General features: G+C 30.0%; 1 protein-coding gene across 1 annotated transcript in view; it reads left to right on the top strand.

Moving 5' to 3' along the window:
- Positions 1 to 1364: 1364 nt before the first annotated feature.
- LOC142334016 (uncharacterized) overlaps positions 1365 to 26477 on the top strand; it is a 38627-nt gene continuing 13514 nt past the window's right edge. Inside the window, exons 1-5 of the mRNA XM_075381683.1 lie at positions 1365 to 1441; positions 7228 to 7391; positions 12247 to 12375; positions 17784 to 17918; positions 19448 to 19747. Of these exons, the coding sequence (XP_075237798.1) occupies positions 7233 to 7391; positions 12247 to 12375; positions 17784 to 17918; positions 19448 to 19747 (723 nt within the window). The 5' untranslated portion in view covers positions 1365 to 1441; positions 7228 to 7232. The remainder of the gene's footprint in view (positions 1442 to 7227; positions 7392 to 12246; positions 12376 to 17783; positions 17919 to 19447; positions 19748 to 26477) is intronic.

Raw genomic sequence — 26477 nt, forward strand, 5'->3', positions numbered from 1 at the left:
ATAAAGATCTTTAGATTCATTAATTTCATTCAAATTTGACTGTGAATGACTACTAAATTGTTGCGATAAAAATATTTTCCTTAAACCTTCAGTTGATTCATGTATATTTGGATCATGTATATGGTGTCAAATATCATCAAAATATAGATACGAGCACATTAGGAAATAAAGAAATTAAATGTGTAGATGATAAAATCTATTTGGGAGATAATCTATTCAGCTACACTAGGCCTTTTAGAGTTGTTAGTTTATAAAAATCCAACTGACTTGGCTGACTTATAGACAAGTCAAATCAGTATCCAGGCACGTGGCCAGAGCTGTCAATGATGGAATTCAGTTAACTCCTGAGGCCCTGTAGGCCACTATAAGGCAAGATCCCAGTTGGACGGGGAGCATACAGGTCGACTTACTGGTGGACACCGCGGATTGCTCAGTTTTGCCAGGATATGCAGAGTAACAGACGGACGATGCAGCGCCTCACAAGATTAGGCGGGAAAGAATGCCTCATTTGAATAGACCGTTACAAGGAGAGCAGAAAGATACTCAACTATGAAATCAAGACAGGGAAACGCAGGAAGGGGTTGAACTTGTGTGCGGACCTGGATCATGATCCCTGGGGGCAGGCGAATCGTATAGTAACGAATAATCTAAGAAGACGCTTGCCCGTACTTACGTAGGAGAATGCAATAAGAGAGGTCAAGAACTTTTTTCCTGTCGGAAACAACACATAGACAGACCACAGAACTTTGAAGCACGCAGATTCACGATGGTTGAGGTGACCTGGGCAATTGGTAGACTGGGTGACAAACGCACTCCTGGATCTGATGGGATTCCTGCACCGATTCTCAAAAGCCTATTGAGACAGATCTCTTGCGAGATAGTCGGGCCTGGATAACCCTTACAAGACGATTTGAGGCAACATTGATCACAAAAAATCCAACCGGCGAGCCGAACTGGTGGCTCGTTTGAGTGTGAAGGACACTCCCATGGGCTGAGCTTTACTTTATGGTATGTCCGGCCCAGGGAAGTAGGGGGAAAAAAATTAGAATGATTACTGGTTGTTTAATTTGTTAACGTAAATGTTATTTTAACTACATTCTTTTTGTCTTGTATTTCTTTTATGCTCAACAAAAACATCATTATTATTATTTGCCAGCTCAATTTATTTTTTGCATAAATTAATAAGCAAGAATCGCTTCTAAATAAAGTGTATGCAACGTTATTTATTAAATATGTTGTGCAATAGCATATGTATGTGTGTATATATATATATTGTTTTTTTAACATTAACGAGATATCATATGTATTGATGTATAAAACTGCTTGTGTTGGCATCATTGATCAACAGCTTCGCGTCTGTCTGACAGGTTGTTACGGAAAAGTCTATATTTTAATTTCAGTGTTGTTTATTCGTTGGGTTCTTATTTGTATTTCTGACAAAGTAAGTAATTTATACTCTTTTAATATAAATTAATGGAATTTAAGTTTGATTTTCTTTTCTTATCTAAAACACGGTTGTGTGAGCCTCATCATGGGATGTAAAATTCAATTAATTCGTTTTAAAATCGTTTATTTAAGCAAAGTGTATTGAAATATTTCATCATATATTTTGGGCAAATTTTTATTATTATTTGTTGTTTGTAAATAGGAATATTCTAACTTATATTTTGACTAAAATTGTTATACTATTAGAGATTATTATTATAGTTTACTGTTATTATTTTTCTAACTATAATAGAATTGTAAATTATAATAGTTATTTTCTTATCCGTTATTTTACGATTTTAATAATAAAAAAGCAGTTAATAGGTTACAATTTTGTAATAGACTGTTGAAGCTTTCAATTATGTTAAAATTAACGGGAAAGATCCGCTTGATGGTAACTTCTACATATGTTAATCTTTCTTATTAGCTTAAGTTAAACGGAGATCGGTTACAATAAACTGTTGTGATACATTGTGACAGTCACTTGATCTTCGAGTGAGTGACTGTCACCAACATAATCGGCATCGTTACATGTCACAAATTGTCCACTGGTTGTTTTATTATTTCCAATTCCATCTTCAGGATTACATTTCAAATATCTGAAAATATTTTTACCAAATTAAAATTGACCTTTAGTGGTTGCCTGTGTGCTGTAGATGCATACAGGCATTGAAGGCAAAACTTTGCCTGATGTACCTGAATCTAAACGATTTAAGTTTCCAACCATCTCCCCGTAATGTTCACCATTGGAAATTAGAGATCAAAGCCAGATTCAACTATAGCACAGTTTTTATTAATAGATGGACATTCATTTTATTTAAGGCCCTTTAACTTACATTTACAACAAATAACCCCCACTTAATAGTTTTAATAGAAATTACTTAATGTTCCACAAGAAAAACATTTGTCATTGTGATTAGCCTTAGCATGACTCCCCTTTCTAGAATTAGATGTAGAAGCACTCTTCTTGGTTTGAAAATCAACCTTGAGTTTAAATAACATAGCCATGGCTCCAACTGGTACCTCAAAGCATTGTAACCTGAATTCATAGTTTAAAGGTTGTTCCTGCAATTTAGACAATGTCTTATCTTCTACTGATAAGTCATGCCATGTGATGTAAATGTGTTCAAAATTTTGATGCAATTTTTGTGAAAGCTCTACACACATATCACACTCATCCATATTTTTTGCCCAAGGGTGTCATTTTTATTTGAACTTCATCATTTTTGGTAAGATGAATGTCAGATTTGTTTTATTCTCAACTGTACTTTGTGGGCAGTGATGCAACTAGCTACTCTTAAAAGAAAATTCTGTCTAAAGAAAGAATAGTTCTTTTCTTAGCCTCTCCATTTTCTTTGTTCCATTCACCAGTTTCTTCTGATTTACAAAGATTACTTTAACAACTTTAAAAAGATTATCTCATTCCAAACACATCTGCACAATAATATGCTTATAAGTTTTCAAATTTGTTTTTTTTCCAACATCATTGAAATAAAATAGTTCATAGATTGCGAACTAGAAGTAGGAAAAAAAAACAAAATACCACATCACTTAATCTCGCATTTCTGGCAATATAAAGAAAAACCCATATATCTATTATCCATCTAACGTTTCAATAACTGAAAACTGTCTGCTCTGCAACCATGTTTGGTAAAACTCATAATAATAAACGAAGATGAGTTACAAAAAAACTATTTATTTGGCTTTCAACAAAGGAACAAAAATATCCTCACAACTAACCAATAACCAGATGATTAAAAAAAGGCTTCACAACTTTAAAAGTACATAAAAATTTATTGAGAAAACTTACAGATTTGGTCGAGATTTCATTTCATAGCAAAACACATCAAGTTTGTAACCTAACATTCACTTTTGTTCAATATGACCTCCATTTGTAATGCAACCTGAAGTTGATCTCATTCCAGACTAGCTAGCAAGTCGGACATTACTTCTGTAGCTGCTGCATTAATTCAGAGTCTTAGCTCAAGATGAGCATGCAAAAGCAGTACATAAACCTGATCGTTAATGAAATCCCACAAGAAAAAATTTAGCAGGGACAAATTTGGGGAGCGAAGTGGCCATGCAATTGGACTTTCATGACCAATCCACAGACCTGAGCATTGAATATCAAGAAAATCTCTGACGTCTATGTGGTGGTGATGTGATGCCTCAATTAAAAGTAACAATCTTTGTCATTATCATTTTAACTGAAGAATCAGAAACTTTTGCAGCATGTCCAGATAATTAATACCGTTTACAGTTGCCTCCTGGAAGAAGAATGGGTTATTATTATTAAAGGATAATAAATAGACAACAAACAGATTTTTTTTGTATAAAACTTTAAAAAAAAATTAAAATAAATTTATGTATTTTAGGTACGTGGAAATAAGTCAGAAAATGGTTCATTGGTGAGTTTGGCTCGCGAAACATTTGTCACTGCTTTCTGCACTTTCTGTGAAATTAAACCATACCAAAATTCTTGAGATTCAAATCAAGGTGTAAATTGTGTGTTTCCTTATTTTTTCTATCTCAGAAATAGAATAAAAGTGATCCCAGACCTCTATCTTACTTAGTTTTATGAAAAACAGGGTAAAACACAGAAATGTTTTGTCAGAAAATACACTTTTTTAGATTTGGAATAAAATAGCATTGTTAATTTACTATTAAACAAATGAAAATTTTGATTTAACTTTGTAGAAAATTTACTTCTGAGAAAATTAATGTAAATAACATTATTAAAATTGAACTATTATTAAATTATTAATTTGAGAAGGTCACCTTAATAAGGAAAATTCACAAACTGGATCAGAAAAGTGATATGATTTTAAACGCAACAATTAATATACAAATGCCAGAAATTATGAAACTAAATTTATTAATACTAAACATATTAAAAATGTGTATTTTTTCATAGATTCACAATAACAGCTGATCGACAATTAAGCTGTGTGTCTAGCATTTCACCTGTGTAATATAGGTCAATGTACCTGTGTAATATAGGTGTGTGTAGGTCAATATTCATTTCACCTGTGTTTCTGCTGTTATTGTTCAGTAATTTGCAGTGGGTGAAACCACAAAATTGTTTTCATTTGGATTGTTGATGGATATGTTAATCTGCAGTGGGTGATACCACAAAATTGTTTTCATTTAGATTGTTGATGGTTAATCGATGTTAAATAAAACTGGATTCAGTGCTGCGTGCAAATGTGGGGAAAATTATCCAGATTGAATTGTACTGGATGGTAAAGCATTTGAAGCTTTGATGAGGTGAGTTCAAGAAATAGATGTGCCTAAACCACATTGAATCTGTGCTGATTGTGAAAATTTTGTGAAAGATGCCAATGCTGAAGAAACAGTATTGAATGCGATATAAGTATCTCCCACGTCAAGTCCTTAAGGTTGTCACATTGCATTCATGTTTTGCAGTCAAGTGCGCAGTGAGTGAGTGTTACAGGAGCAACAATTATATGCATTCCATATAACATGTGTACAAGAGTAATTACCCCTGATTTTGTTGTTTGTTAATTAGAAAATGTGTACATCATCCCGATTTATTAAGTAATTAATTACTGATGAATGGCATTGTGAATTATTGAAACTTTCACACTTGGGCAGAAGAAAATTCTCATGAGACTTTCTTTTTTTGTTTAGTCTCTGGAAACACTGTAACATATTGCTTTAGAGGATGAATGAAAATGATATGTATCAATGTAACTGAAATGTTGTCTTGTACAATCTCCAGTAGACCATTCCCGAAATTTGTGGTTAATTGAAACTTAACCACCAAAAGAGCACTGATATCCACGATCTAGTATTAAAATCCATATAAAAGTAACCGCCTTTACTAGGATTTGAACCTGGAACTCTTGACTTTGAAATCAACTGATCTGCGATGAGTTCACCAATAGACCAAACTGGTGGGTTATTCCCATGATACTGGCACAAGTCATTTCATTGCACTATTTCATTTGGTATGTTGTGTGGACTTCTTGGTGATAATCTCATAGGCCCTTTTATCCTACTGTCAAAGCTCAATGGAGAGCGGTGCTTGCATTTTTGCAAACAAATCTGTTGGAATTCTTGGAAGATATCCCACTTTCAGATAGAATGCAGAGGTGGTTTTTCAGTGATGGCACACCTGCTCGTTGGTGTCGTGATGTGATGAATCATTTAAGTAACACATTTGGTATTGATGGGTCGAAAATGGCCACTGCAATTTCATACCAGTGAACGTTTTCCTTTAGCATTGGTTAAAGTCGTTAATCTATTCTGCTCTTATTGCACACAAAAAGGATTGACACATTGTATAATAGAAGCTGGAGCTACTATTAGGAATAATAATGATTCTGTTTGATGTGCACGACTAGCATGGATTTACTAAGCTGAACTATGCTTTGAACAGAGTGACAGCCACATTGAGCAACTGCCTTGAAGAAATGTTTGCAGATTTATCAAGTAACCATTTTGATATTCAATAATTTGTAGAAAAAATCAAAAAGAATGTAATTTATTTTTTGAAATGTATTCGTTATTCATTTCTTTTTTGTTGATAAGTTTTCTAATGTTTTCATTACATTATGTTGTTCAAACATTTATGGAAATTGTATCACATTTCTGATACGGTTTGTGTGTTTTGTTTTTTATTAAAGTTTAACTTAGCAAATTTGTGTTTAATTTTAATAGACATTATTTACATAAATTTTCTCTGGAGTAAATTCTCTACAAAGTTAATAAGAAATTTTTATTTATTTATTGGTAAATTAACAAATTTATTTGATTCAAAGTCTAAAAATGTGTGTTTTCTAAAACATTTTCTTGTTTTGAATAATTTTTCTTGGCTTAAGTAAGATACAGGTCTAGGGACTACTTATTCAATTTCTTAGATCAAAAATTGATTTAGCCAATTTTTATCCCAAGAATTTTAGTACGGTTTAATTTTAGACAGGGAGCAGAAAGCAGGACTAAATGTTTATTGAGCCTAAACTCGTTAACAAACTGTTTTCTGACCTATGTTTATATAAACATGTGTTTTTATTTTTGAATATAGAATCGTCTCCTTAGACATTGCTATGCAATTTGGAATCACCTTTATTTACCATAGAGAGGTTCATTAGCTAATTGGTCTAGGTTGTACAAGTTATTGTAATTTGCTAATTGTTAGTGACACTTGATCCATCATAAAAATGAAATTCAAGCTTATAATAGTGGGATAAGATATTAAAAATTTTAGTTAACATAACTGCATTCTTTATTTCAAACATATGTAAACAGCTGGATTCATCATCTCATCATTGCTGCCAACATAGAATTTATGGAAAGCTGTGGTTTGTAAAGCTAACTGCGAGTCTTGACTATACTTTACAAGAAAAAAAATTCTGTTGTTAGCTCTATGAGTTTCATGAAGTCTTCTTGTAGAGATATGCATCTGAGTCATATGTAATTCACATGGCCTCCGATTCGAAGAATCTGTGTGCTGATGGCATGTCATATGGCCTCACAGACAGATTTAATGTGAGTCACATGTGGTAATCAGTGTTTTAATATTCACTTGTTCTGTTCTTATCTTTCTCATTAAGAAAGCTTGCATCGATATCAAATATAACGTCATTCAAGTCACCATAAAACATGTAACCAAGACTAATCATTAAGGAATTACAAGATATGTGTTTATGAACTGTATTATTTATATAGATTAAGGATATTTATTTTAATTTCTGTTTGTCATATTTTGTTTTTTTACAGATAATATGAATGAGCCTGCAAATAATTCTTTTATTAATGAATCTCTGTCTCATAGTAAAAATATTAAATTGGAGAATGAACTAGATAATGTAGGGGAAATGATATGCATTTTTTTACCAAATCACATGACTGAAACTGATATATCACATACATCATCTGAGCATGTAAGTTATTTAAAATTTTTTTTATGTATGTTTGGCCATCTGAGTACCATGAAGCAGTATTTTGGATTCATTTCTCTTTTTTCTGTTTGTTTTATTTCTTAGTTTTCCAACAATCCTTGATTATTTTGCTTTGTTTTTGCCTTCTCTGTTTTGACCAACTGTCGTAGTTTTATTTTTCTCCTTCTCTTTGAAATCCCTGAAATCTTTTATTCATTTTCTGAACATTGTTAAATATTGTACTATCTCCTTCAAATATTTCATTTCATTTAGAAATACAGAAATCTATTGATTTCCGTTCTCTTTGCTGTATTTGTGGTGAAATCACTTTTTTCAGGCTCACAAAACCTGTAAGTCTGTTTTTTGAGCTTGAAAATAGATTTGGCTCTTCATTTTTTGATGTAATCTGACATTTTCTCAATTTCATTGTACGTTTAAATATCTTTATTATTTCTTAATTTGTATTTATTTTTTTGTATTTTTATTGGTCCTAGATCTTTCTCAAGTTTTTACTTTCTGTTTTGTATTAATTTTTTTTTGTCATTTTTAACTAAGATGCGTCTGATGCAAACAATCTAATTAGATTACCATATTTTAGTGTCTGATTTTAACATCTACTGAGATATTCATTTTTTGAAAATACTGTTCCTTAATTTGTAGGCAAATTTTGTTTTTCTCATTCATGTTTCTTTATCTAAACCATTAATTTGAATTATTTCTCCCATTTATTTATATTTGTTTACTTTATTGAGTTTTCCATATTTTGTTTTTTGGGAAATCTCTAGACTTGTTGGTCATGAATTCTGCCTTTTTGAAAATATGTTTTAGTCTTATTTTCTACACAATTTATAGTAATTTGAATTGTTTTGGGATCTTCACCGAATTCTTCTATGATGTTGAATGAAGAAGTTCTATTGATTGACTGTATGTCTTTTTGAAATCTACAAAGACTAATACCTATTTTTATGCCGTCATTTTTCCCCTAATTATTGATTTAAGATTTGTTCTGCACATGATTTTGCTTTTCTGAATCCTTGGTATTCTCCTACTTGTTAGAGTCTACGATTAATTTGATTCTATTTCAAATTGCTTTTGAAAGGATGTTGTATATCATATGTAAGAGGAAAATCCCTTTGTAGTTATTTATTTTGTTCTATCTTTTTATTTGTGTAGTGGGTGTATTAATGCATTTTTCCAGTTATGTCGAGTTTTTTTTTTTTCAGTTTTCCATATCTCTTCTAAGTTTTTCAGTTTTTTGTTGGGTGTTTTCATGATTTTTTTCCGTACTTCTTCTGCAATCAAGCCATCATTTGCTACCTTGTTTAATTGCCGGATGATTTTGTTTATTTTTATTTGATTAGGTGGTATGAATTTTTCATTTCATGTTGATGGATTTTGGAATTCAAATCTTACCTCAGGTTCTTGATAGTTTAATAATCTTTCATAGTACTTACTATAATTTTGCAATTTCTTTGTCGTTAAGGCCTAATTTTCCATTTTTATCCTAAAGTATAGGCTGGTTGATTGGTATTTGGTAGGTTTTAAAATTTTGGTAAGTGTGGTAAATTTTAAACCTTATTTATTTATTTCAAATAAACAGGCTTGAAACCCGTGAATACTAAATCTTTAAAAAAAACATTAATAGATAAAATTATTATTCATAAGTTAGAAAATAGCTCTTCATAAAGTGTTAAGTACCCACTGGATTGGTCTACTGGTGAATGTGTCTTCCCAAATCAGCTGATTTGGAAGTCGAGAGTTCCAGCGTTCAAGTCCTAGTAAAGCCAGCTATTTTTACACGGACCTGAATACTAGATCGAGGATACCGGTGTTCTTTGGTGGTTGGGTTTCAATTAACCACACATCTCAGGTATGGTCGAACTGAGAATGTACAAGACTACACTTCATTTACACTAATACATATCATCCTCATTCATCCTCTGAAGTATTATCTAAACGGTAGTTACCGGAGGCTAAACAGGAAAAAAGAAAAGAAAGAAAAAGGTGTTAAGTGTAAACCACCTTAACCAGTGTTAACCAGGTGTTAGGTGTTAACCACCTTAAGTCACTTTACATAGTAAAGATAGCCTAGTAATAGGTGATCTCCTTTGAGAATCATCTATAAAGATATAAAAATGTTGAAAATTATGCCTAAACAAATTTAGTTGATTTATGAAAGTCAAAAGGTTGCAATAGATGAGATATGCAAAATAATTACTGAAAATTTTTTACACAAATATTAAATTTGTCCTCATCGGAGATGATTCAGTACTTTGTATTTTTAACAAATTTAAAATATGAATAAAATTATGACCAGAAAAGTGCATAGCATCACGGATTTTGTAGGCAGCATATCTAAGAAAGATTGTATGTGGTATTTCTAATTTTAATTCCTAGTCAGTAAAACGTTGCCAGACAACAGAGCCATAATTTAGTACTGGATTCATAAAAGTATAAGCTAAAGTTCTGAAGAGTTATTTCTAAAATTTGTAGAGTCTAATAAAATTTTCGTGCCTTAGATACAGTATAACAGATCTATTCATTGAAGGATTACGTGCTATCAAAATATATACCTAAGTTTTTAATTGAAGATACTTTTTGTATTGCATTATCTTTCATTAAATAATTATATTATCATTTGCAAACCTTCCAAATTGAATATGAAAACAATTTTTTTAGGTTACAAGAAATACCATTTAAGTCAATTTGAAGTAACTGAATATCAACTAGATTTGTAATACGCTTAAAACGTTTTATATAAAGCACAAATTGGGAATTCAGAAAATTGGAGATCCCAAATGCTTGCCTTGTCTTTCTCCAGATCTAACTTAAAAAGGCACGTAGCAAGTGTGCAATTAGTAATTTATTATTAACTATGTCAGTGTGATGTAATTTGATATAACCTGCCCAGTTATGTAGTGGTTCAACTTGTCATCGGAAAATCAGCTAATTTTTGATGTTGAGACTTCTAAGGTTTTAGTACTTGTAAATGCAGTTACTTTATATGGATTTGAATACTAGACACTTTTGATACCAGTGTTCTTTGGTGGTAGGGTTTCAGTTAACCACATGTCTCAGGAGTGGTCGACCTGCATCTGTTCAGGATTACATGTTTACTGGTACATTTACATTTTCTGCTACAGGGCTGGCAAGCTACTAGCAGTGGATTGGCTTATGCACCCATGCATCAAGATTTGATAGTAAGCTGGAAAAACTTGTTGAAATAATAATAACTACATCAAACATTGAAAGTTAGTATAATTTGCATCAAGATAAAAACCATCATTTAGTGCATGAATAGCATCTTCTATATATACACGTGAGTTCATTTGCGTAGATTTACCTTCCAAAAAACCATGTTCAGAACTATAAATTTCTTTAGGTAAGGTGTAATTTTCATAAAACCTAATTTATTTTAGAGTTTGGAAAAAACTTGCATTTGCTGGTAGGACAATAATTATTGGTATTTGAATGTCACCACTAGGAAAAACACCATTATTTAAGTAACAATTGAAGAACTTAGTTAAAAACCATTAAAATTAATAAGTTCACTAGAGAAACATGTTTCTGTAGTAATTATTATCACAGTTAAAGTTCAATGAGCTTAAAAAAAAAATAGATTGAATTATTAAGAATTATTTAAGAGTAAATTGTATGTAATACTCTTAGTCGTGAAGATTTATTATTAAATTATACTGTTAAAAGTTAAGGAATGTTTATCTAATGATCCCAAAGATTTTTTTAAACTTGCTAATAAAAACGACAAAAGTAGTAGATCTTATCCTTTCTTTCTTTTCTTTTTCCTGTTTAGCCTCCGGTAACTACCGTTTAGATAATACTTCAGAGGATGAATGAGGATGATATATGTATGAGTGTGAATGAAGTGTAGTCTTGTACATTCTCAGTTCGACCATACCTGAGATGTGTGGTTAATTGAAACCCAACCACCAAAGAACACTGGTATCCACGATTTAGTATTCAAATCCGTGTAAAAATAACTGGCTTTACTAGGACTTGAACGCTGTAACTCTTGACTTCCAAATCAGCTGATTTGGGAAGACGCTTTAACTACTAGACCAACCCAGTGGGTTAGTAGATCTTATCCATCTTGTATTGATAAGATTATTATTTATACCAAAATTATTAATGCATAGCTGTAATTCCTCAGCAAAAATTTCTGTGTCATCATCAATATTAAATCGTATTTTTAATACCTTGGATGGCATTTTTCATGCACTACAATATTCATTTTCTATCTTTCATGCATAAGCTTCAAGCGTATGTGTTGATATAAAAAAAAAATAAATAAAAATGAATAATTATAATAAATAACTATTATTTAGAATCATATTCTTATTTAGTAAATGTTGAATCTTACAAAATTTATATTTTTATAATCTAATCTGCATTTATTAGATATAAGATTAGAATTCAAAATCTTAGGTAACGTTATGCAAAGATAAATGATATTTATCACAGTATTAAATAATTTTGTCGTAAACAATATTAACATTGATGTCAGTAAGGTTCTAAAAAACCAAAGAAAATTATCGCAACAGTTTAACAAATTATTTGATTGTAAAAGATGCCAGTTTATAGAAAAATCTCTAAGGTGAGTAGCAGGATTTTTAAATTTGGATGATAGCACTTAGCAAAAGAAAAATTTTCATGGTTTTCCCATACAAAAAATGGCACATTAAAGTTACCTAATAATAATAATAATAATAATTTAACCATGACTGCACTGTTAATGTATGTGTTAAGTGAATTGGAAATAAAATTTATCTTTCTAATATAAGTTATACAAAAAATAATGAACATATTTACTTTATAGCATTCATTTTTTGTTTTGTTACAGCAAGTAGATTTAGTACGACTGAAGGAGGAACCGCTTGATATTATTAATGGTGATATTCCAGAAGATCCTTTAGCAATTGAAGAGACCACCTTAGTTAAATCAGAAAATTTAAAAGTTGAAAGTGAAGTGGTAAGGGTGTTAGATTTTTCATACATTGCAACACCAGTTATCCAGATGGACCTTTGCAAGGTCAAATCTAGATAATTGGAAAGTATAATTTGAAAAGGATTATTATTTATATTGGACTAATCATTCTAATGTTTATGGGTAATACGCAAAATTAAAAAAAAAAATGTGTTTCAGTAAAATAAAAAATAAATTTGGAATAAAATAGAAATTAAAAATAAAATTTGGTATTGCATACAATTCATTTGTTAACTCTTATATAAAGCGTATCACAAACTTCTCCCACAGTTTTTATAACCTATTTCTACTCATGACAATAATGGAAAAAGTTCATATAAAATTTGTTTTAAAATGCTTCATTTGTGTGTTAGGCTATTTACAAATTTCACTCGGATTTCAGCTATCCCGTTGAAATGAAGTATTACTGAAACTTTAAGAATGTTAATTAAGAGACAGGATTACTGATTTCTTATGGTTTTTGACCTCAAAAATTAAATAAAATATGTTCCAGAACCATATTTGCAGTATCTTCTGAGAAATCTAGAATGAGAACCATTTTTTTTTTTTTATGTTTGACGAACTAATTTTGTTGAATGGGTAATGAACTTGTAAAACTTTTAAGCAAAACTTGTAAAAAATTTTATTTTGAATAAGTTAAATAAAACAAAGAAAAGTTAGACAAATTTGAATTTTATTTAGAAACGGACTACTATATCTAGGTGCATTGTATGTACCAGTTTATAATAAATGTTCAAAAATGAGCCTGCCATTTCTACACATTCTTTGGCATGCTTTTGTATTGATTTTATTAAACTTTTTAATTCTTCAGTGCTGTCCTTAAGTTGCTGAGCCTCATCCATAATGCAGATATATTATTCCTCTCAAGAATGTATTTTTGTTTTATATAGAATATTTTACATCTATCTCCAGCCGAAAAAATCTAAAGGTGTTAGGAGGTTATCTTGTGGCCAGGAATGTGGATCTCAACGACCGATTCATTTCTCAGAGAAATGATGATTTAACTGAGTGGAAACGGCACAGTAGAAGCAGTGAGGTGAGCCATGATGCTGGAGGTATACTTTGTGTCTCAGCACTAGACAAACTAAAGCAGCTTCCGCAATTCTTCCTGAAGAAAGTGCTAGTATACCTCAGCATTGAAGCAGCAAGGTAATATAAACAGTCCAAACAGCTGTTGTGAAGAAGGTTGCACTGTACATTGATGCTAAATCAGTGTTGAAAATTGCTTTTCACCATTTCACGAAGCTTTACTTCTGCCCTGTTTGCTCATATCATAAGTTGTTGATGCCATCTTGAGTGAAATTCTTGACTGTAAACAAAACGTACTTGTAGAGTTGGTTTGTATTCTACCAGTTGCAGAACTCTTAAGTGAAGCTGACAATCTCCTGTTTGTAGATTTTAAATTGGCTGTTTATGATAAGGGGAAAACATTTTTGTTTAAGTGTACTCTACCCCTTCGAATGAGAAACTGCAATCTGCTTAGAAGGATGTTTTGTACCGATGCCTGGACTGCGCTGAACTGTCATAATATTTTCATCAATACCAGCATTGGTTGGACAAATCATCCGTAGCTGGTACAAATATTAGGTAGTGAACCTGCTCAAAGGTTGCTACAAGTCATGCTAATTGTTTTGGGATCTTGAATCCTGCGATTCTGAAAACTTATTTCATATTCTACTGCAGTAGCTGTAAAATTACTATTTTACACACCCAAGATGAATACCATATCAGTGTATTCCTCTGTTGGACATAAGTACGGTATTACTTCAGTGGCAAAGTATTTTAGTTTGAATGTGATTGGTTCATCATTTAAACGAAAATAACGTTCAAACTAGAATTCACAGAAAACCTTTGCTGATGACTGTACAGTTCACATTACAGATATACTTAATGTACCAAACAGAATGATTTAAACACCAACAGAACATTATTGCGCATTGTTGTTTTGTTTCTGTCATTAATAAACAAAATATTATCTAAGTGATTTTTATTTAACAATTATTGTGTAATTTCTATTTTTTCTTTTTTTAAATCAAATTTTCAAAAGCATAATAAATCATTAATTCTGCCCCTTAATTAACATGCTAAAAATTTCAGTATGATCTGATTTCACCGGGGTAGCTGAATTCTGAGCAAAATCTTTTACTAGCTTAACTCAAACAAAAATTGTTGCCCAATTCAACTCAAAATTACTCAAAAATAATTATTATGTTGAAAAAAATAATTTTTAGACGAGAAAAAAGGTAAAAAATTTCGGCTGGCATAAAATGAAAAAGTACCCATATATCTGTAGCCCGGAGGTAAAGTACACCATCTCCATTTTTACAATTTTACAATAGAGCAGTTAAAAGTTTTGAAATTCGTTTTTTCTTATTTCCTTGGCTCATCACTATCCTTCCATCATAACTTTTTCTACCAACATACCTTATTTAGGTCTACTTTAGTAGATACTATTATATATTTATTAATTTTTATTTTATATGAAAAAATGGACGTCTTATAGCTCTATGTACTTAATATTGTTTTTTAATGAATACTAATCTCATGTCCAGTCATTTGTGAAAGAAAAGCAGTAAGTCTGAAGAAAATTATGTTTTATCATCTTTCCATCAAAATTTTCTACTAAAATACATTATTAAGAAATTAAGCCTCCATGTATGTGTAAATTTAATTTACCAAAAAATTACTGAATTATAATGGAATGAACTTTTTAAGACTTCTGGGATTCAGGAAAGGGTCACAGTTTAAAAAGACATTGTGTCCTGCATTGAAGTAAGACCAAAAGAATGATGTAGAGATACGGATGATATGTAACTAAAAGAAAATTCTTTTCATTATAATTTAACATAAATGATATAAAAATAAGGGTGAGTGAAGTAGTGACGTTTATAAACACATTACTTATATCTAATGCAGTTGTAGTTAACACAATTAAAAAACAAGAATTTGGAGAGATTGTAGAAAATAGAGGATGGCATACATCTGACACAAATGTTATCCCAAAATATGAGAGCCACTATTCACTCTTGAAAATTAAGAAACAGTTTTTAAGTCCCGTTTAGATTTAGAGAAATTGTGTTCATTGTATCAAGAATTCTGTGCTGAAAATAAAATAGGTAATGAAAAAGTTGCAAAACAGACAACTGTGTGATTCATATGTAGCAAAATTACAGGGTGAATTAACTTCAGATGGTAAAAAATCTATTCAAAGTAATTATGAGTTGCACCTTAAGGTTTCATGGAAGTGGTATGGATAAAAAAGTAAAGATACTCAAGATGCAAAGAACAGCCAAACGGTAAAATTGCCTAAAACTGATTTAAAAAAACAAGTACCAACGCCACTGTTAACAAACACTGAAAGTTTCTACTGCATGAATTTGTAGATGTTTAATTTCACAATTTATGATTCCAGTGGTCGACTTCATTCTGTATGATCTGAGATGAAACTAATGCAGGATGTAGTGAAAATGAAATAGCTTCTTCCATTCTAAAGTCGCTGAACAAAACATTCCCGATTCAGAAATTGAAGAAATGGTATTAGGCCTAGACAATTGTTATGGCCAGAATAAAAATTTATCTATTTTCATGTGTTTTTTCCACATTTTACACAGATATCCACTGATAAAGTGTATTGGTCATAAATTCTTATTAAAAGGCTATACACTTATGGAGCAGACATTGTCCATGTGCTGATAGAACAGAACAAGAAGAAAATCAATAATTACTTTCAGATATTGACACCTAGGGATTGATAACAGCTGGTTTGCCATTGTTCAAGAAAGGAATATGTCTGCAATATGAAATTACATGATTGCAAGAATTTTAAATCACTGTATGGTAAGGTATGACCGGTTTAATAAGCACCCAATCTTCCTGTCAGAATTTATTCACATTAAATTTCAGCAAGATAATATTGGTGAATTTTTTATAAACATGAAACTGATGTTGAGAAAGGATTTATTTCAGTTAATTTGGGAAAAAATGACATCAAGTTTCCAGATGTACTTGATGTCATTAGAGTTGATCCAAAACCGATATCACTGATAAAATACAAAGACCTCATTTAAGTATTTACCATCAGAGTGTCATCTCTTTTATTGCAACATACATAAAGTGAAGTAAATTTTATTTTTTTGGGGGAGTGAAAAATGCATTTGCGTTGTCATTACCTGGATCCAATTAATTACAAGAAGCTTCTTCTCAGATAATAAAATATCAGTAAAATAGGTTAAAACTGTGAAGAAAACTAAGATAATAATAGAGATAAAATTGGAGTATTAAATAAACGTAACAATTACGATAATACATGAAACATGAATAACAAAACAATATCAAAGTTTTAGTGGGTTAGATCTTATTAAGTATATTAATTCTTTTTAGAAGTAAGAATATCTGGTCTAGTGCATTCTTGTCATTTCCTAGGATGCGCCGTATGTCCCTAGTGAAGTAAATGATTTCCCTGACAAAGAAAGCGATGAAGATTACAGGAAATAATTAGTTTTAATGAAATATTTAGTTTAGAATATTAGTTTTATTAATAAATTTTATTTGAATATGTTGTAGATTTTCTATTATTTAATAATTTTTTATTGTTAATTTTGAATTTTTTTTTGTACAGTATTACTACTGAAGAAATGATCACACATTTTTCATATAATCAAAATAATTTTATAACAATAATAGTCTTTAAGTTACCTTTTTCTTTTTTTTGTAACAATGTTAATAATATTGTACAATCATTTTTTATCGGACACTATATTTGTCTCTAGGACAATACAATCAGGAAGTTGTGTTGTACTAATATTTTCTTTTATGAATGATATTTTTTCATAAAATATGTTTTTTGCAAAATAAATCATAATTTTCTTCAGACTTACTGTTTTTCTTTCACAAATGACTGGACATGAGATTAGTATTCACCAAAAAATATATTAACTACATAAAGGTATAAGACACCATTTCTACTTTTTTAAATGTAAAATAAAAATAATAAATATGTAATAGCATCTATTAAAGTAGACCTAAATAAGGTATTTTGGTATAAAAAGTTATGATGGAAATTAGTAAAAAATGAATTTCAAAACTTCAAACTGCTCTATTGCAAACATGGAGATGATGTCCTTTATCTCTGGACTACATGTATATGTTAAATATTTAACATTATTTCTTCTATTTTATATAAATAGTTAATATAGATACTTCTTATCTTATTATTTGTTTCTCTATTAGTAATTTATTTTATGATGTGTATTTTTTTATATATTTATATATATATATGTTGCTATTATTTAATTTGTCAGAATAAAAAAAAATATTATTTATTGAATATCAATTAGTTTTCATATTTTGTAAGGTTATTTCTATATATAGATATATATATATATTTTTTAAAGGAATCTGAGATCTCATTGAAAGATGAAGTTTCATCACAGCTTAATTTTAATATAAAAACAAATGAACTTCAAATAAATGATAAATATTTACACACAGTGAAGACAGAAGAAGAGATTGGATTTTATCTGGGTCATGTAAGTATTAGTTTTTACATATTGTAACAAACATGATTTGTCTGTTCAGTTTTATTACTGTGTGTTCCCATGCGCACGCGTGTATGTGTATTATTTCAATGTGTTCTGTAGGAAAAAAATGTTTAATTCTATTTAGTTCTGTCTAATTAATACCGATATATTAAGGTGTGTGTGAATATGTGAGGGTAAAAGATTTGTTTTGTAACTTGAGTGATAACTAAAATGTTTATATTTTAACATGTTGATAGAGTTCACAAATGATGTTCAAAGTGTGCCCTGCTGCACAATTGATGCAGCAATCCTAAAGCATTCAAATTGAGAATCATGTGACGCAAAATGTTGTCAATGACTTCACTTTCTTATTGTGAATGTTTGTCTTCAGTTATCAGTAGTGTTGGAGTTCGATTTATAAACAATAATCCTTTAAATAACCTACAGGAAAAAATTGCAGTTAGATGAATCATGGGAACAAGGTGGTCACTTCCCTCTGCTCATAGTAAAAGCTGCATGAATTGTTTGGTGTACGACACATTGTTTCTTTGTCTTGTTGGAAGAAGCCATAGTTTTTTCACGATCTGTTAATCAAGTATAGAATTCTTTAAAAATTGTTCAGAACACTTTTGTATTGACAGTATGCTAAAAAATAATTTGGCGCTTCATATTAATTAAGATGTTTAAGTTTTTTCTCATAAGTTGTTACATGCTACGGTTTCAAATTTAAATCGTAAAGTATCATAAGGTAAGATGTGTATTTTACACTACTTTATTATGATAAGAATTTCTGTCAGTCTAAAAGATTTATATAGTCATAACAGAAGGATGTCTGTTTTGTTTTGCAATTTGTAATCAACCCCAATGTATGCCATTTTTTAATCTAATTGTGTATTGTACTCTTTGCTAGGATACAGGCATTCAGAAAACTTTCAGTGAATATTTGATGTGTTCCTTGAAAGGATTTTAAAACGCTGATTAACTTCTACTATAGTAATCCATTTTAGAAAGACACGACTCAAGGAAGAAAACTTACTGGACTAAAGTGTGAATAGTTTATAACTTACATCAGTAGGTTAGTGGAATAACATTAACAACCAACAATGATGCTAACATAAGCACATATTTCTTGTATTTTTTCAGTTGAAGTTGAGAAGACCTTCGTGGTCAATAGTCATCTTCAATTGACTGACAATCGCTTTTAAATGATGGGTGGGTGGGTTTGTAGATCTGATCAACATGGATATAGAAGTAATAAAAATATTTATCTGTTATTAAAAATTTGTTAAATAGTTTTGTTATCTTTCCGAAAACATGTGTATGATAATAAAGTTTCAGCCAAGTGTATACACATACTATATGATAAATAAAGTTCCTTATTATAATGATGATTAATATTCAAAACCATGTTGACTATGAATATATGTTTAAAGTATATTTAGTGGCTTTTTACAAGATATAACATTTAATGTTATTGTAATTGATATAATTTTACATTAATTCATAATTATCTTTTAATTATTATTTTAATTTTATAGGTTACTATCGATAAAGGAGTCATCAAGAGAAGTACAAAGAAAAATTTAATTTGTAACTTTTGTCAAAAGTCATTTAATCGTAAAAATGATTTAAACAATCATCTTAATATTCATACAAAAGAGAAACGTTATGTTTGTAAATTCTGTCAAAAGATTTGTAATTGTCCTTCTAATTTAAAGACTCATATTAATTTACACACCAAAGAAAAAAATTATATTTGCAACTTTTGTCAAAAGTCATTTAATTTCAGAAGTGGTTTAATCAGACATCTTAGTATTCATTCAAATGAAAAAAATTATGTTTGTAATTTTTGTCAGAAGTCTTTTAAACTAAGTTCTGATTTAAAAATACATTTAAATATTCATACTAAAGAGAAAAATTATATATGTAACTTCTGTCAAAAGATTTTTAACAGTTATTCTAATTTAAAGGTGCATATTAATTTACACACCAAAGAGAAAAATTATGTTTGTAACATTTGTCAGAAGTCTTATTTTCAAAGATCTGCTTTAAAGTTACATTTAAATAGTCATACTAATGAGAAAAATCATATTTGTAATTTTTGTCAAAAGTCATTTAATCGTGAATACGATTTAAAGAGACATTATAAGAGTCATACAAAAGAGAAAAATAACATTTGTAACTTTTGTCAAAAATCGTTTAATGAAAAAAATACTTTAAAAGTACATTTAAATATTCATACTAAAGAGAAAGATTATATATGTAACTTCTGTCAAAAAACTTTTAACTGTTATTCCAATTTAAAGGTGCATATTAATTTACACACCAAAGAGAAAAACTATATTTGTAACTTTTGTCAAAAATCATTTAATAGTAAATACAATTTAAAGAGACATTCTAAGAGTCATACAATAGTGAAATAATGTTTATAAATTTTGTCAGAAGTCTTTTTTATGAAAATTATACTTTAAAAGTACATTTAAATATTCATACTAAGGAGAAAAATTATATTTGTAACTTTTTTGTCAAAACCAATTTAATTGTAAAAAAAAAAATCATTTAAAGAAAAATCTTAATATTTATTCAAAAGAGAAAAATTATATTTGTAACTTTTGTAAGATGCCTTTTAATCAACATTCTACTTTAAAATCACATTTACACATTTATATAAAAGAGAAAAATTATGTTTGTAAATTCTACGAAACATTTTTGATAATCTTTCTACTTTATAGATATTTTACACACCAAGGAGAAAAGTTATGTATGTAAATTTTGTTAAAAGTCATTTATTGGCAGGTATGATTTAATATAAATATCTTCGTTTCAACACTAAAGAAAAGAATTTCTGTTTGTAATGGTTGTCAAAAATTTTTCACTGAGAATTATATTATAAAAAGACATCTTAATATTGTCCATATTATAAAATAATTATATTACCTTTAAAAATCGTATGTTGAGAAATTTTATTATTGAAAAAAATTAATAGCTTCTTTCATGTATGCTTAATTTCAAAACAAGTGTAACCAAATTTATATAATGTTTATAATTTAACTTTACATTTATATCATTTTTGTATGTGTTACAACTTGCGGTGAGGTGAATCGCCCCCCTAAACACTCATATGCGCAGTTTATTTACATCAGTTCAATATAACCAAACTGAGTTTGGTATAGAATGTGATAAAAAAATTGACTTTTGGCTTAGTTATGGATACAAAGCACATTTTTATTTATTTTTTAATCTGTAGAACCACTGTTAGGTATTGCTTCAGAGAATGAGATGTTATGGCAGTTTTGTAGCATATGAAAAATACCATGCCTGACCAGGATTCGAATCCAGGAATCCAGATAAAAAGCTGACACACACCACTGGGCACCACAGAAGTCGACGAAGGTTACAACTACTTAAAAAAAATTTCAGATTTATATATTACTCTTATATTATACAGATGATATTTTATGACATTTTAAGCCCAGACACATTCCAGTCGGATAATTTGGTAGGTGCTGAGGAATTCCACCAGTTCAGAAAAAGTAGTGTAGAAAAAAATGTGTGTAAAGTTCACAAGTGAGACTTGTATAAAAAGAAAAAAAGTTTGTTTGATATATATATTTTTTTTGTACCTAACTAAAACCTCTCAAAAAAATTAAGAATCTTTAAAATGAAAAAATTCTTTGTGTTCACTGGTATTTCTGGTATATTTTTTTAAGAACTATTCTTTGATTTTATATATATATATATATATATATATATAGAGAGAGAGAGAGAGAGAGAGAGAGAGAGAGAATTTTATATTTAAGGTTTTTTTTACTGATGTATTAATTCATCACGGAAAGCTGTGCATTGGAATATGAAAATGGAAATTTGTAATTTATGAATAATAAAAAAGGCAAATTAATCTATTCCTAGATTGTCCTTTTTGTAACCTTACGTGACTATCTAGAACACAATTAAAAGGTATCAGAGTCATGTTACCATATGCCTTTTTTGATTTTAATGGTTCCGATAATTCCAAATAAATTTAACCTTAGAAAAGGTATTGGAAATTGTTTCTTCTGTTAAAAAATTATCATTTATACGCATTACCTAATTCTCTTATTTCACCATCTGCCTTAAATTATTAATTTTACATAAATCAATTATACCTATGCTATAATTAGTATTTTTATAATCTTTACTAACCAATACATCAAAAATAAAAATAAAAGGGGGAGGTACATTTTTTGTTACTTTTTCGCAAAAGTGGGTGATGTATAATTCATTTTGGAAATTATTAAGAAAGAAATAAAAAATCACTTTATTGTAGTTTTTGACTTATAAGGTTTTGAAATGAAAAATCAGATAGTTACTTATCCCTGTAACAGTGAGAGTGCTTTGAATTTGTATGAGTACTCTTGTGTTTACGTTTTTGCATGCATTTTTTTTTTCTACATGATCCATATCTGTTTATTGTTTGTTCTTAAATAAACTTCATTAAAATTTGTATCAGACTGATTTCAATTACTGATCGATTGTAAAGAACATTATTAAATTAGAGCAGGATTTTTTTTAAATATTTCACATTTCTGCCAGCTCAATTATCGTAATTGAGTTATTTTCGGCTCTTCATTCTCAAAACTACGCCACAAGTCAACTACGAATGTTAAAGTGACAATGCTAGGAAAGGCAGAATATAACACTCTTAATTTGAGTTAGGGTAATGTTTAATGAAATTAAACAAGTTATCGATATCAGCAAACAACCTATACTCGCAACCTCATGCGATTAACCTTAATTATTAAATTGGCTGACTGTTAGTCTGAATCAGTTATTGTATACAATAACTAATTATTTAATCGGAAAATAATGTATATTACACTTATACAGTACTGAATTAGACATTTTTTGTGAATATAATTAACTTACAAAGAACTACTGAAAAGTGTTATATTGATTCTTTTGTTGAAGTTATTTGAATCATTTACATTAAATGAAGCATATAGATATATATTTTTTTGAATACTAATGTTTGTTTTATAATTGACTTTTTATTACCTTTTCATTTGTTAAGAGAAATTAAAAAACATTGTCATTATTATTAGAAAATAAAAAATTGTAACATATAATAACTATGGTGAACCTGTAACTTAGTTGCCGAAAGGGATTAAGCATGTATATTAGATCTCTTAAAGAGATAGGAAGTATTACAAAGTACTGCTTAGTAGAGTTGAAGCTAATTGTAAGAATATGTATTAGATTAATTTCAAGTCCATCCAAAATGATTTTTAACTTAAAAAGTTGTTCAAAATAAAATTGACAGATTGTTGACATGCTGAAATAATGAAGGAAAATACCAAAAATTGTATTACTTCTATGATTTGCTTAAATAATTCAGTATATGATGGAATTATAGAAGAAAAATCCAGGGAATGCAAGTGTGTTTTTTTGATAGAAAATTTAGTCGAGAATATAAGTAGTGAAAACAAGTTACCTGCACAGAATTTACATACCAAAGAGAAAAATTATATTTGTAATTTTTGTCAAAAGTCATTTAATCGTAAATATGATTTAAAGAGACATTGTAAGAGTCATACAAAAGAGAAAAATTATGTTCGTAACTTTTGTCAAAAGTCTTTTAATGAAAATTATACTTTAAAAGTACATTTAAATATTCATACTAAGGAGAAAAATTATATTTGTAATTTTTGTCAGAAGTCATTTAATCAGCGTTCTTCTTTAAAATTACATTTAAATATTCATACTAAGGAGAAAAATTATACTTGTAACTTTTGTCAAAAATTATTTAATAGTAAATACGATTTAAAGAGACATTTTATTAAGCGTCATACAATAAAGAAATAATGTTTGTAGATTTTTTCAGGGGTCTTTTTTATCAGAATCATACTTTAAAAGTACATTTAAATGTTCATAATAAGGAAAAAAAATGATATTTGTAACTTTTGTAAGATACATTTTAATCAAAGTTCTACTTTAAAATCACATTTATATATTTATATAAAAGAGAAAAATTATGTTTGTAAATTCTACCAAAAGTTTTTAATAATCTTTCTACTTTACAGATATTTTACACACCAAGGAGAAAGGTTATGTATGCAAATTTTGTCAAAAGTCATTGGCAGATATGATTAAATAAAAACACTTTAATTTCAACGCTAAAGAAAAGAATTTCTGTTTGTAATGGTGTGAAAAATCTTTCACTGAGATTTATATTATAAAAAACATCTTAATATTACATTTATTAGAGAATAATTAATTACCTATAAAAATCTATGTTAAGAAATTTGATTATTGAAAAAAATTAATAGCTTCTTTCAAATATGCTTAATTTAAAAACAAGTATAATCAAATTTATCTAATGTTTATAATTTAATGTTACATTTATCTCTTTTTTGTATTGTTACAACTTAATGCGGTGAGGTGAATCGGCCCCCTAAACACTCATATGCGAACCTGTATCTTGGTTTCCCAAAGGAATTAAGCACAATTAATTATTAGATCTTTTAAAGAGATAGGAATTATTAATAAGTACTGCTTTGTAGAGTTGAAGCTTAATTCTAAGAATATGTATTAAATTAATTGGAAGTCCATCCAAAATGATTTTTAATTTAAAGTTGTTCAAAATAAAACTAACAGATTGTTGACGTGCTGAAATAAAAAAAAATGTTAAAATTGACATCATAACCCAACAGCATAAAATTATATTGTACTATTTTTAATATATGAATAGATTTATTTTAACAACTTTATGTATTCATTTAGAACAAATAAATTTTGTTGCTTTTTAAAATTAATTGTTGATTTTCTTATTATTAAACTGCTAGCTGCAGAGACATGCCCTACAACACACTCTGCCCGAAATGGTACCCCGAAAGACTAATTTTTTGCCTGCAACTACAGTTCCTGTCAACCGATTCGCCCACGGGCCTAGCCTCCGCAGCTTTCCTTCCCACTATACAATGAGCTGCGGAACACTTTACATTATACACATATACTACAACATACACAATTACACAACAACAACCTACACTGATATTTCTTACATTTACACTCGGTGGTGTTGCGACATCTTACGAAACGCAACCATAATCCAAGGTGGGAACAAATCGTGCCGATGGGTGAATGGCTCTACGTAGTGAGTCTCGAACGATGTCCTCTGGGCACCAGGGCGAACCCAGTTGTATTTAGCTTTAGCTCCAGTACGCGTGCGCTCTGCTGGAGTGGTCCATTTTTCGCCGGTACTCGTGGGACCAAAATTTCAGTTCCAACAATAAACACAATGATGGTTGTCGGTCAATCTGAAAAAACCACCAAATACAGTCTTGTGAAGAGACCTCGGTCAGCTTTGTCTGACGAGGATAAAAGTCCTACTGAAGAGAACCACAACTTGTTAGAATCGAAATACAAAAATATTAGATTCGTTGTTCTCTCAGAAATAGTCAGGAAGGTGGCTCCCTTCAAAAGGTTTCACCTTTCTTAATTCACAAAACCATAACAGGTGCAAGTGGCTCCCCGAAGAATATCAGGAAATTACGTGACAGATCGATTCTGGTTGAAACATTCAACAATGAACAGAGTCGATCTATCTTATGTCTCCGTAATATGGGTGGTATAAATATAAGTGCAGAATGCCACAAAACGTTAAATACGAGCCGGGGTGTAATTCTTTGTAGAAGACCTTCTAGATATAGATATCTCGGAAATAGTTGTTGAGCTTTGCCACCAAGATGTTGAAGTGAAACGTATAATGAAACTGCAGAACGGAACAGAAGAACCGACACCGTCTCTTATATTAACATTCAATCTCCCTGTTCCACCAGAGAAGATTAAAGTGGGTTACCTCTTGGTTCGGGTACGACCATTCATACCCAACCCACGGCGATGTTTCAGATGCCAAGGTTTTGGTCACACTACAACATCTTGCACAAAACTGAGATCTGTGCTCGATGTGGTAAAGAAGGTCACAACGACACTAACTGCGAAGAAAGTGAAAAATGTGCAAACTGCAGTGGTCCACATACAGCCCGCTCCCGAGATTGCCCAACTTTTAAAGAAGAAAAGACAATTCTCAAAATCTGTACGGAGCAAAAACTATCTTTTCCGGCTGCACGTAGAGAATATAAAAAGATAAACAATTCACGGAACCTGGATAAACCAGACGTATCTTTTGCCACCGCTACATCTAATAAAATTCCTATAAATGTTAATAATCAGCAGTGCAGATCCTGCAATGAGCTTAAAAAACTTGTTCAGATGCTATCTGATCAAGTAGCTTCACTTACAGCCACTATCTCAGAGATGACAAAAATGAATAAAAAGTCCTCCGTTGCAGTTAGTGAATCAAACAGTGAGATACATACGAAAGTTCCTGTTCCCAAAGTCGTACCGGCACGAATAGCGACTATCACAGCTGGCAGTAAGCCACCTAATAAGCTCCCCGTAAAGGGATACCACATAACTATCTCCTCTGGGATGTCAACTGCAGCGTCCCATTCAAATAAATCTCCTCCACCATCACCTCATATACTGGAGGATATGGTTGAGGAACCACCTGACCCTAGGGCATCGGAG

This window comes from Lycorma delicatula, chromosome 13 (genome assembly GCF_047948215.1).
Source record: "Lycorma delicatula isolate Av1 chromosome 13, ASM4794821v1, whole genome shotgun sequence".
Taxonomy (NCBI): domain Eukaryota; kingdom Metazoa; phylum Arthropoda; class Insecta; order Hemiptera; family Fulgoridae; genus Lycorma; species Lycorma delicatula.